Source organism: Oncorhynchus kisutch, linkage group LG11 (genome assembly GCF_002021735.2).
Source record: "Oncorhynchus kisutch isolate 150728-3 linkage group LG11, Okis_V2, whole genome shotgun sequence".
Lineage (NCBI taxonomy): Eukaryota > Metazoa > Chordata > Actinopteri > Salmoniformes > Salmonidae > Oncorhynchus > Oncorhynchus kisutch.
This window is the reverse complement of record NC_034184.2, coordinates 19,834,439-19,848,152: the sequence shown is the minus strand read 5'-3', so window position 1 is coordinate 19,848,152 and position 13,714 is coordinate 19,834,439. Positions and strand designations below refer to the sequence as shown.

The window sequence follows — 13,714 nt, the reverse complement described above, 5'->3', positions numbered from 1 at the left end:
CGGTCCTACTGCTAGGTTGTTGCTTTCCTACGGCCTCCTCCACGTCTCCTGATGTACTGGCCTGTCTCCTGGTCGCGCCTCCATACTCTGCACACTACGCTGGCAGACACAGCAAACCTTCTTGCCACAGCTCGCATTGATGTGCCATCCTGGAGGAGCTGCACTACCTGAGCCACTTGTGTGGGTTGTAGACTCCGTCTCATGCTACCACTAGAGTGAAAGCACTGCCAGCATTCAAAAGTGACCAAAACATCAGCCAGGAAGCATAGGAACTGAGAAGTGGTCTGTGGTCACCACCTTCAGAACCACTCCTTTATTGGGGGTGTCTTGCTAATTGCCTATAATTTCCACCTGTTGTCTATTCCATTTGCACAACAGCATGTGAAAATGATTGTCAATCAGTGTTGTTTCCTAAGTGGACAGTTTGATTTCACAGAAGTGTGATTGACTTGGAGTTACATTGTGTTGTTTACGTGTTCCCTTTATTTTTTTGAGCAGTGTACGTTTTTGCTCCACTGTATATAGGAAAAAACACACCGCAAAGACTAACGACTAAAAGCAGATGTTGGCCGCAATCTGTCAGCGATCACCTGCAGGGTGTCATCGCCACCCACTGCTTTTAACTATAGTTCTCACAGCCTCTATTGTACTTTAGTATAAAGCACATGATAGTCACTTGAGTATATACAATGAGTTTACATTACATTTGACTAATTTAGCAGACACTATTATCCAGAGCGATTTACGTGAGTGAATGCATACATTTTCGTACTGGTCCCCCGGGAATTGATCTCACAACCCTGGCGTTATAAGTGCCAGATGATATTTTATTTGGATAGTCCATCTGTAGATTATCAGGAGGAACCCAGGGCAAACCCATTTCCACCTACCCTACTAACCCTAACCCTAACCTTAACCCTTATCCTAACCCTAAACGGAACCCTTACCCTAACCATGACCCATACCCTAACCCTAATTCTAAACCTAACCGTACGTTTGTTGATTTAAAAAATGAAAATCCAGACTATCCAAATAGTGTGACTAAACTGGGTGTAAGTGTCCATTTTAAAGTTAAGCAAAGTATATTTAAGAATAGGAATGGTATAGGGTTTTATTTTTATTTTGTATGTTACTACTATAAAATATGAATTATTATGTGTAATATCCATTATATTGTAATGAACCGAGTGTCTGTGGGATTAGGGCTGGGCGGTAAACCGCAAAAAATATATTTCGGTATTCATTCAAGCTCTGGTTTGGGTTTTTACTTGACCTTCTATAACGGTAGTTTCATGTTTAATACATTTTTTAACATTAAGTAATTCACGAATGACTAAAACAATTATAGCAATCAATCCATTTTTATCGCCAATAAGAAGTTGCTAACAGCTGAGTACTGATCCAGCAGATACATTCTCAGGATACAGACACTGTGAGACATAAAAGCTCAGACAGGTCAAATGGTGCCTTACCACCACCAACAGCACTAGTGTTGAAATGACATTTAGAATTAGAAGCTAGGTACTAGCTAGTATGTACTACAGCTAGTGTGTACTACAGCTAGCTAGTGTCTACCAGGCTGCTAGATAGCTAATGTGCACTAGCTTGGGTACTAGCTAGCTAGCATAAACGTGCTAGCTAGCTAGTGTGTAATAGCTACACAGATAGAACAATGAGACCGATATTTCACTGGATGTATAAATGTGAAGCATCCGCTTAGCGTTCCCACTCACTACCAAATATGATAGCACATTTTCTCATCGATGAAACTTTTGATCTCAATACAGTTTCTGTTCCCAAAACTAGAATCTGTTTTGAGCAGAGTGGACTAAGTTTTGTAGACTTTGCCCATTTGCCAAAGTTGTAAGAAATTGCACTGTTTAGAAGGATTGCGTATTGAGTTATTGCACACGCGCACTTCACAGAGTAGGCATTCCCCAACGGAAATATAGGGAACAAAAATATGCAGATGCATGCCATAACAGGCAAATAGGATCTCGCTAGCTTGTGCTTGGCTCTGCCCACCTCCTTGCTTGTTGTGCCCATTATGACTAATTTGTTCCCATTGGAAACGACAGGCTGTGGTCTATCATGGTTTACTTCTAAAAATCTTTGCTAGCTGCACAAGCAACAGTGGTTAACATAACGGCCTGGGCCAGAGCTAGTACACCGACTGGTATGTGCGTAGTATGCTGATGCCCAGGAACAAAGCTACTGACTCAGGCGACCAACAAATGTGCACACATACTGTACCATCTGATACGCATGCACTTTGAGGTTTGCAGAACAGACAGCCTCAGCGTGCATAATCTGCAGCTGGACATTTTCTAGGATGACAAGTCAACAACTTCGGGAGGGCAAGCTTGCCAAATAGACCCCTGGAAATCGGCCGACTACTCCTAGTGGCGAATGTAAGATCTGCAATTGAACCCGAAAAATAAACAGTCAGAGGATAATTATTTGAATTAAATATATTTTGTACAATGATTTTTACAAAATAGAGGCATACAAAGACAAAATAAATGTGACAGTGGGTAAACAATAACAAATTAGTGCAGGAAATTAAGAAATGTTTGAAAATGCTGCAATTGAATGCTTGAAGTGAACAAATAACTATGCAAATGGTACCATTGCTCGAGTAACGGAATAGGATTTTGATTCCTACGTAATGTTCTACAAATAGGACTAGTTCACTGTCAGTTTTGTGCTCCTAATATTTTGGGTTGAAGTTTGGTTGAACAGTATAAAGCAATCAGAATGGAGAAAGCCCACTAAAACCACAGATTTTCATTTGTTGCCATGAACTACCAATAAAGCATATTTAGAAGTTTTATTATTCAGAAACGCCAAATACCGTCCTACCTTCAAAAATGAGAAAAATACTGTGATATGATATTTTGTACATATTGGCCAGACCTATGTGGGATATCCTTAAGTCTGAGCTAATATTGGCATTGAATGGTAGTTCTAATAATAAAAGGGTTGTGTATAGGCTGAATGAGGCCTTCATGCAGATTTAATGGGCTGGTTAGGGCTTCTGTCATTCTGCCAGTACAGAGCTGCTCTCAGGTGTTGAGGTAGCCCATGAGACGAGCCTGATACATTCTACTGCAGACACACACACACGCTCACGTGCACGCAGACACACCCACATTCGCATGCACACAGACACACACAAAGACACACGCTTGCATGCACACATACATACACACACAACCGTATCTATATGTTTATCACATAAACATACTCACTCACTCACAACAGCCGACAGACAAACACGGTGAGCAGAGTGAAACATGAAAGCGCTTCACCTGAGAAAGTTGGAGGGAAGAGAGAAGGACAGCAGATTTGTGCGTGTGTGACATCTCTTCATAATGTCTGAAGTATAATTATTTTTCTATTAGTCTGGAATGAAGTTTCTTGACTTTGATCATGTTTTCTGTCTGAGTACACCAGCTTAAAAGTGTGCTAGTGTCTGCTGTGTGTTTGAGCTTGTATGGGATGATCTCAATTGCATACTCCTCTCATCCTCTCATCTCGCCGCCTCCTCAAACCATATTTGAGGAGAAGGTCAGAGGGGAGGGACCTCTGACATTCTCATCCAATGGGTTTTGAGGAGGAGACAAGGAGAGAGGACGCAAGGAGTATGCAATTGATATTGTTCCTGTGTATATGTGTGCGTGCTTGTTTGTGTCACACATACACTCACACACACACACACACACACACACACACACACACACACACACAACAGCAGACAGACACACTGAGCAGAGAGAAAGATGAAACCGCCTCACCTGACAGCTGGGAAGAGAGGAAAACAGCAGATTAAATGTGTGTGTGTGTGTTTGTGTATATGTTTGTGTGTGTTTGTGTGTGTGTTTGAGGTGTTTGCTTGTGATTGCACATATCTTTGAGGTGACCAGAGACCAGTTAAGTTTTGTTTGTTTGCAGACAATGTGAGACTATTAATCCTGGTGTTCTATCTAAGATGGTGCCAAAGGAGCAATTCACTCCCACACAATATGTCCACTTGTATTTCTTCAGTTCTCTCCTTTTCTCTTTCTCTCTAATTGTCTATTGATCTCTATATATTTTGATTTTGTGTGCCATTGCTTTCTGAATGTGTGTGTGTGCGGGCGTATGCATGTGTGTTTGCACGTATGCATGTGTGTGTGTGTGTGTGTGTGTGTGCTCGTGTGTGTGGCATTGTATACTATCCTTTTGTCTATGCTGGTGTAGGTTATCAGTGGTGCATCTCTGGTTTCTGTTGTCCAGGCTCAGTGCAGCGGGACTTCGACAGAACAGAGCCATCTCCCATATCATCAGCCCAGGCCCCAGCCCCAGCACCGGCCCCGGGTGTGAGAAGCCTCCCCCTGGGTGAGACAGCAACAGCAGCGGGTGAGGGAGAGACAGCGGGTGAGCGGGCGGCTCTGAGGAAGACTGTATCCGTTGACGACCGTCTGATGCAGTCGGCGCCCAGAGAGCAGCAGCAGCACAGACTCCTCAGCAAGCTGGAGAGAGGCAAGAAGAAACTCAGGAACATACATGTGAGTACAGGACTGTGCAGAATTGTAATGCAAATGTGTGTGTGTGTGTGTCGTGGTGTTGGTTGTGTGACTAAGAGAGAGTTTTGAGACCATGGGACTATAAGGTTCTATCTGATATTTTTGTCATAAACGAGTTAGTCATATATACATGATTTTTAGATGGTTCTTCGTATGTCTATGAAGTTAGATTTGAGAAAGTTATCTCTGCATAAACCCACTTGATTTTGCTGCTATAAGGTTCTATCTGCAAGCCAGTCACAAGCCTGAGCAAATACAAACGGACCATTCGGAACACATGTCTCTGCCATCTCCCTCGAAGTATGGTCTAGGTTAATCTAGCCAGCAATAATGTCACGCAAGAAAGAAAAAAACAACACTGTCAGAAATCTGAAAGTAAATGATGGCATTTCGTTGTTCAGTCATGACAGTAATTTGTCTGGTGATCTTAGAGTCAGAACACATCATCAAACACTATCTTGGTAAAATAGTGTTATTCTATCATTTGTGTATTCAAATAGCTACAGTTTTCATAAAAACTGAACATGTTTAATTCAGTCCCATATCCAGATTGATATTTCAGAGCCATAAGATTGCACCCTAATAAAACGGATTTACAAATACACAGGATTTTGATACTCTGCACTTTACGTACCTTTAAGACGAGGACCTGTATGGGTTATGAAATGAAAACTTTGATGCTCAATATCTCAGAACAATGCTTTGCGCAGATGGAATCCTAAAGCCCCAAGGGCATGGCATGTGCATGTTTTAGACTTTTTGTGCAGCAGGGTAAGTGTGTGTCTGTCAGAGAGAAAGAGAGTGTAAGGGCGTATGCAAGTCTATTGTATAATGTCTGTAGAGTGTCTCCATTCCTTTTGGCGTCTGCCAATCAAACAATATGCCATGCCTCTTCTGCATTACTTAGATACCTCTAGGGTAAGTGTTTTTATATAACACGGTACAGAACACTTCTCTTGAAAACCTCACCTAAACCTCCTCAAATGTTAGTTATGACTGTTTCCTGAGTAGTACATTCTGTAGCCTTCCCACACTGCTATGAGTCATTCAGTCAGTCTGGGCTTGGCATAGCACAGAACAGACCTGCCTCCTAACCTTCCTCTGATGAGGCACTGGAAGACTATCTGAAAACATTTACCCAAATTAGAGTAGATGGGTTTTATTTACACAATTTACACATGATTAAGAGAGAAACACATGAACAAAAACTATATTTAGTGTCTGTTTAAAAACCTAACTAATGATGGTATTGGAATCCAGTGTTGCATCTTACCACCCGTAATTGCCTGCCCTGATTTGTCCTTACTCCCAGTCGCTGATCCCTTGTAGGTGGCAGCCAGCTGGAGAATTTGCTTGAACTCTGCACATTTCAGGTCTCTGCTGCAACAGTTTTATCTGTAGGGTTTGGTAGGCCTCTGAGTATGTTGTGTAGTCAGAATTTAGGAATGTCTTGAGGGCCCTCCTCAAAATACATATGTATTGGAGGGACATGGGGTACACAGAAGTATTGAAAATATTTTGAAAAGCAACCCAAGGGGGTTAAAAGGTCAGTCGGTGAACAGGGATGTAGGTTGACGTTATGCTACATTAATGACTGAGACTGGTTCTGGTTTCCTGTGTTCTGCATGGAGATTATGTTTATTAATAGATTGAAAAGTATTCTTTCACAAGTTGTCTTTCTGTGATTCATTGCATCCTCTCTCCTCACTTCCTTCTCAATCATAGTGTGGAGTAGGTCCAAGGGCCCTTCACTCAACGGTCTTTCACTCTTTTACCTTCTTCTACAATGGGTTTTGAAAAGGAGGCAAGGAGAGTGGATGGGAGGAATCGAGTAAAGATAACTTGTGAAGGAGCCATACAGAGTAATGTGCTTTGGCACAATGAAGTGTTTTTGGTTGCTGTGCAGTTGCTCTGTGGTGGGTTTTCAAACAGCTTGACCTTTATTGCAGTGATAAAGGCCTTGATTTTCTCCTGGTTGGCAACAGGACCTAAAGATGTGCATGAATTGAGGAGCAACCTGAAGTAAAAAGGACATTCAGCAACTCTTGGAGGACAATGGCAGTTGTAGAAAAAACTCTGAAGGTGGCGAAAAGCCGAAACTTTGAGCAATAAATACGCTTTTTTTAATTCACTTCCATTGTCCTCCAAGAGTTGATGAATTGTCTCTCCACTTCAAGATGAGGGGTTATGGAAGGGACCTCATTGCGTCCTCTCTCTTTGCTTCCTTCTCAATCGTATTTGATTAGAAGGTACAAAGTCCTTCCACTCTGACTTTCTTCAGTTTTGAGAAGGAGGAGAGGAGAGAGAATGGGAGGAATCGAGGAAAGATTAATGGAGCAAGAGCTATACAGAGCAATGTATCGCTTTGGTGCAATGATGTGTATTTTGTTGCCGTGAAGCAGAAGCTCGGTGCTGGGTTTTCAAACTGATCACCAGCTACAGTATTGACATACCACAATAATCCTAGTGATGGGGGAAAGATCGATGCAGTTACATATCTGAATATTATTTTTGACAATAAATACTGTCGTATCGTTTTGACAGTATCCCAATAATATTTTTGCTTTAGTTTGCTCTACCAAAATTCCTGTGTTTTTCCTTAATTTATTGTTCTCTGTCTTCTTTTTAAATAAGGAGCCAATTTGTTTTCAGCAAACTCATTTTCTCATGGCTCTCTCTTGTCCCTCTACAGCAGACATATGGTGAGCAATATGTTTGGACCATGGAATCTTAATAAAATCACAGTATTGAATCGCATTACATATAGAGTCATACGTCAGTCTGAAACGGTGTGAAGCAGTCGCTAAGCAACTGTATCATAGCCAGATCTAATATCCTCCTCTGACATTACCATGGCCCAAAGTTTTCCCTGACTGACTGTGTGGCTGATTAGGAAACAGGTCTAATGTGTGTGGGAAGAAAGTCCCAGCTTCTCTGATGTAACATTGAAACTCTAGTTGACAGAATGATGTCCTTGAGAGATCGAATTTAAGGGGGATTTGTTTTTGCCACCATTGATGTTTAGGTAATAAGTAGGCCTGATCACTTCCAAGCCCTCTAAGCATGTTCATTCTATGTTTTAGCCAAACATTCTACTGCATTTTCTCTTTGTCTCATTACAGTTGAATTTCAATCATGTCAGTTGGATATTATCTCCATATGTCCTGGCTGATAAGCCCCTCTGTTTCTGGACCATCTTCCAGTAAGTCAGCCATTGTTACCCGTAACTGTCAATATCAGGTCCAAATCTCCCTATGAATCCTGGGTAGAGCTATGGGACTGCTGACTCACAGAGGATGTCATAAAAACACATCTACTTCCTTTTTTGGCCTTTTCTCTTTCTCCTTACTCATTCTTAGAATAAGGGCATCTAGTTATTACCTATGTAGTGCACTGCTTTTAGCCAGAGCCAGATACAAAGAAATAATGGCTCTATCCCAAACTAATGCACTATTTGGGCAAATCGTGTAATTTGAGGTACAGCCAATGTATTTTACCTCTAGCCATAGCAGAAATGTCATTCCGGATGAGTTAGTCAGGTAAAAATGTAACCAATGTCTCTAAAGTAGGAGAGAGAGACGGAGAGAGACAGACCGCTTAGTGACACAACTATTCCAGTGTTTTTCTCCCAGGCCCGTCACTTAGGCTCCCGATGGAAAATCCACAGCTCTATTTGCCTTGGGTGTCATAAAAGACGAGCGGGAATGGCCTTTTGTTTTTGTGGAAAGTTTGTCTCGGTTCTGAGAGGAGCGCAGTGCAGCACAGCACGACAGGTGGCAGGCGGGCTGCTGAAATGGCCTCGACGATGCTGTCTGACTGAAGCCTGTTGTGAGGAGGAAAAGATCTGTCTTTCTACTTTGTAAATATAATAATTTGAGCGTGGAGCTGCAGGGGAAGTTTTATTTTGTAACACTGTTGTTCTGTAATGTTATTAACTGCCCCCCCCACCACTCCCCTTCTTTTCTCGTCTCCTCTGCTTCTCCTCTTTTCGTGCTCAGGGTGTATTCTCCGGTGTCTGCCACAGCCATCAGGAGTCCAGACCCACCTTCAGCCTGTCTATTAGTCAAACACCACAGCATAAAACACACACTGTCCACCACACACACACACTCAGCGACACACACACATTATACACCGCAGAAACGCAGTCCCCACAGCTCAGTGGCAAATAATCCCACACACTGTACACACAGTCTACACACACTTTCACACGCATTTACTCTAGACACACATCTCACTAATTCTACGCACATATTTTCATTAGGCTGCTATGTGGAATGGTCCTTGTTTGAGCTGTTGATTTTTTTCAATGTAGTGTAGTGGGGGTATTTCCCCTAAAGACTAAGAGGGGTCAAGCTTGTCCTCTCTGACTCTTAAGTCTACTCTGGACCTCTTCTCCTGCTACTACTTTTGAGGTGACGGGGTTATCTATTTACCTTAGTCTCCAGCTCCATATTTCCTATCACCCTGTTTTTCCCCCCTTTATTATGACAGAGAGTCAATGCTGGGGTTTATTTTCCAGATGATCCCTGTTTAGCACAACAATAAACATCAAACGTTTCTGTCCGTGTCACTTTGACTGACTGCCATTGAATTCCTATATAACAGGGTACATTTCCAGACTCTCAGTGCCTCTCTGCTTTTATCCAGGAGCATCCCAAAATGTAACTGAACAAATTGCTTGTTTGTTTGGGGCTTTTCTGTACAACCCATGTATTATTGCAAGAGAGACAAATGTTACAGTGGGTAGTTGTAAACACTATCAGGTACAAGTACCGGTGCACATGTCTCCTAACTAATTCATCTTGTGTTTGTGTGCTGATAAAAACACATTTCCAGAAGTCCTGTCCTGTTGATATAACAGCAGGTGTACTTACAGCATCATTTCATGCATGTACACACGCTACTGGTATAATGAGTTAAGCCTACAATCATCCGCAAACACATGTCTCTCCTGTGTCTCCTTGCCAACTGCTTACAGCTGTAATCTTCACCAGTTAATTGTTAGGTTAGATTACTCGTTGGTTATTACTGCATTGTCGGAACTAGAAGCACAAGCATTTCGCTTCACTCGCATTAATATCTGCTAACCATGTGTATGTGACAAATTTGATTTGATTTAAATTTGATTTGATTTAATGCTACTGTATGAACTATATACAGTGCATTCGGGAAAGTATTCAAATCCCTTATACGTTACAGCCGTATTCTAAAATGTATATAAAAAAATGTCTCTTCAATCTACACACAATACCCCATAATGACAAATCAAAAACAGGTTTTTAGAAATGTTTGCACATTTATTCAACATAAAATCCGGAAATATCACATTTACTTTAGTATTCAGACCCTTTACTCAGTACTTTGTTGAAGCACCTTTGGCAGCGATTACCCAAGTCTTCTTGGGTCTGATGCTACAAGCTTGGCACACCTGTTTTGGGGAGTATCAAATAAAATTTTATTGGTCACATACATGTGTATAGCAGCTGTTATTGTGGGTTTAGCGAAATGCTTGTGCTTCTATTTCTGACAGTGTAGCAATATCTAACAAGTATTATCTAACAATTTCACAACAAATACCTAATACACACAAATCTAAGTAAAGGAATGGAATTAAGAATGTATAAATATATGGACAAGCAATGTCAGAGTGGCATAGACTCAAATACAGTAGATAGAATATAGTATATACATACAGTATGAGATGAGTAATGCAAGATATGTAAACATTATTAAAGTGACATTATTAAAGTCCTGCGGTTGTTGGCGGTGCAGTTGCCATACCAGGCACTGATACAGCCCGACAGGATGCTCTCAATTGTGCGTCTGTACAAGTTTGTGAGGGTTTTAGGTGACAAGCCAAATTTCTTCAGCCTCTTGACTTGGAGGCGTGCATGGCCACGCAGTCATGGGTGAACAGGGAGTACAGGAGGGGGCAGTGAATTGGAGGTGTTGTTTCCTACCTTCACCACCTGGGGGCGGCCTGTCAGGAAGTCCATGACCCAATTGCACAGGGCGTTGTTCAGACCCAGGGCCTCACTTAATGATGAGCTTTGAGGGTACTATGTTGTTGAATGCTGAGCTATAGTCAATTAACAGAATTCTTACATAGGTATTCTTCTTGTCCAAATGGAATAGGGCAGTGTGATGGCGATTGCATCGTCTATGGACCTATTGGGGTCGTAAGCAAATTGAAGTGTGTCTAGGGTGACAGGTAAGGTGGAGGTGATATGATTATTAACTAGTCTCTTAAAGCACTTTATGATGACAGAAATTCGTCTTATAGTCATAGTAGTCATTTAGTTCAGTTACCTTTGCTTTCTTGTGTACAGGAACAATGGTGACCACCTTGAAGCATGTGGGGACAGCAGACTGGGATAGGGAGAGATTGAATATGTCCGTAAACACAACAGCCAGCTGGACTGCGCATGCTCTGAGGACGCGGCTAGGGATCCGTCTGGGCCGGCAGCCTTGCGAGGGTTAACATATTTAAATGTTTTACTCACATCGGCCACAGAGAAGGAGAGCCCACAGTCCTTGGTAGCTGGCCGTGTCGGTGGCACTGCGTTATCCTCAAAGCAGGCAAAGAACATGTTTAGCTGGTCTGGAAGCAAGACGGTGTCCGTGACGTGGCTGGTTTTCCTTTTGTAGACCGTGATTGTCTATAGACCCTGCCACTTACGTCTTGTGTCTGAACCGTTGAATTGCGACTCCACTCTGTCTCTATACTGACGTTTTGCCTGTTTGATTGCTTCGCGGATGGAATGACCATTGTTTGTATTCTGACATATTCACCTTGCCATGGTTAAATCCAGTGTTTTGCTCAAAAACTGAAAGCGCGAACCATGTCCAATCAGTTTCTCCCATTCTCCCAGATCCTCTCAAGATCTGTCTGGTTGGATGGGGAGTGTTGCTGCACAGCTATTTTCAGGTCTCTCCAGAGATATTCGATTGGGTTCAAGTCTGGGCTCTAGCTGGGCCACTCAAGGACATTCAGAGACTTGTCCCGAAGCCACTCCTGTGTTGTCTTGGCTGTGTGCTAAGGGCCGTTGTCATGTTGGAAGATGAATCTTCACTCCAGTCTGAGGTCCTGATCGTACTGGAGCAGATTTTCTTCAATAATCTCTACTTGGCTCTGTTCATCTTTCCTGAAAAACATCCCCACAACCTGATGCTGCCACCACCATGCTTCACCATAGGGATGGTGCCAGGTTTCCTCCATATGTGATGCTTGGCATTCAGGCCAAAGAGTTCAATCTTGGTTTCATTAGACTGGAGAATTTTGTTTCTCAAGGTTTGATAGTCTTTAGGTGCCGTTTGGCAAACTCCAAGCGGGCTGTCTTGTGCCTTTTACTGAGAAGTGGCTTCTGTCTGGCCACTCTACCATAAAGGCATGATTGATGGAGAGATGGCAGAGATGGTTGTTCTTCTGGAAGGTTCTCCCATCTCCACAGAGGAACTCTGGAGCTCTGTCAGAATGACCATCGGGTTCTTGGTCACCTTCTTGACCAAGGCCCTTCTCCCCCGATTGCTCAGTTTGGGCAGGCGGCCAGCTCCAGGAAGAGTCTTGTTGGTTCCATACTTCTTCCACTTAAGAATGATGGAGGCCACTGTGTTCTTGGGGACCTTCAATGCTGCAGAAATGTTTTGCTACCCTTCCCCAGATATGTGCAGACAATTCCGTCGACCTCATGGCTTGGTTTTTGCTCTTACATGCGCTGTCAACAGTGGGACCTTATATAGACAGGTGTGTGCCTTTCCAAATCATGTCCAATCAATACACTTTACCACAAATGGACTCCAATCAAGCTGTAGAAGCATCTCAAGGGTGATCAATGGAAACAGGATGCACCTGAGCTCAATTTAGAGTCTCATAGTGAAATTCAAATAACCTGTTTTCGCTTTGTTATTATGGGGTGTTGTGTGTAGATTGATGAGGGAAAAAAATATTTGATATATTTTAGAATAAGGCTGTAATGTAACAAAATGTAAAAATAAAATAGAAAGCACTGTATATAGTAACTTACTGGTGCAGGAGTTACATTGTGTGTGGCCTTTGGCTAGGGACAGGAGTTATTCCTGACCCAGCCAGGATTATCTTGGGTTCCTAGCTACAGTCTTCTCACTTGGTCAGGAAAACTCAGGGTCCTACTCATGATATGAAAACAGATGGTCATTTGCAGGTTTATGTTATAAACCCTGGTGCCCAACGTACTGTATAGCAGTGGTGTAAAGTACTGAAGTAAAATTACTTTAAAGTACTACTTAAGTAGATTATTTGGGTATCTGTACTTTCCTTTACTATAATTTTTTGGGGATAACTTTTACTTTTACTGCACTACATTCCTAAAGAAAGTAATGTACTTTTTACTCATTACATATATTTTCCCTGACACCCAAAAGTACATGTTACATTTTGAATGCTTAGCAGAACAGGAGAATTTTCCAATTCACACACATATCAAGAGAACATCCCTGGTCATCCCTTCTGCCTCTGATCTGGCAGACTCACTAAACAGAGAACATCCCTGGTCATCCTACTGCCTCTGATCTGGCAGACTCACTAAACACAAATGCTTTGTTTGTAAATTATGTCTGAGTGTTGGTGTGTGCCCCTGGATATCCGTAAAATAATGGTGCCATCTGGTTTGCGTCATAAGGAATTTTAAATGATTTATACTTTTACATTTGATACTTAAGAATATTTTAGCAATTACATTTTACTTTTGATACTTAAGTATATTTTAAATCAAATACTTTTAGACTTGTACTCAAGTAGTATTTTCCTGGGTGACTTTCACTTTTACTTGAGTCATTTTCTATGAAGGTATCTTTACTTTTGACAATTGGGTACTTTTTCCATCGCTGCTGCTGCATGTCCCTTGTAAATACAACATGATTTTGGACAGCTGAAGCAAGTACACTATATTTTCTCAGGAAAATTACCCTTTGTAATTTATGTAATCTTCATCAGTCCTAATACATTAGAAACTGTGGATAGTGTAACTGCACATCACATACACAGAGATGTGTATTACTCATTTATGTTTAGCTTATTTATGTCATTAGTCTCTGTTTCTCTATGCACACACACACAGAGACCCATGCAGGACAGTACAGAGGGTGTGTTAACCAACCTATTCCCC

General features: G+C 41.9%; 1 protein-coding gene across 1 annotated transcript in view; it reads left to right on the top strand.

The window, feature by feature from the left end:
• ankfn1a (ankyrin repeat and fibronectin type III domain containing 1a) overlaps positions 1 to 13,714 on the top strand; it is a 221,125-nt gene that overhangs the window by 44,614 nt on the left and 162,797 nt on the right. Inside the window, exon 5 of the mRNA XM_031835416.1 lies at positions 4,279 to 4,550. Coding sequence (XP_031691276.1) covers positions 4,279 to 4,550 — 272 coding nt within the window. The remainder of the gene's footprint in view (positions 1 to 4,278; positions 4,551 to 13,714) is intronic.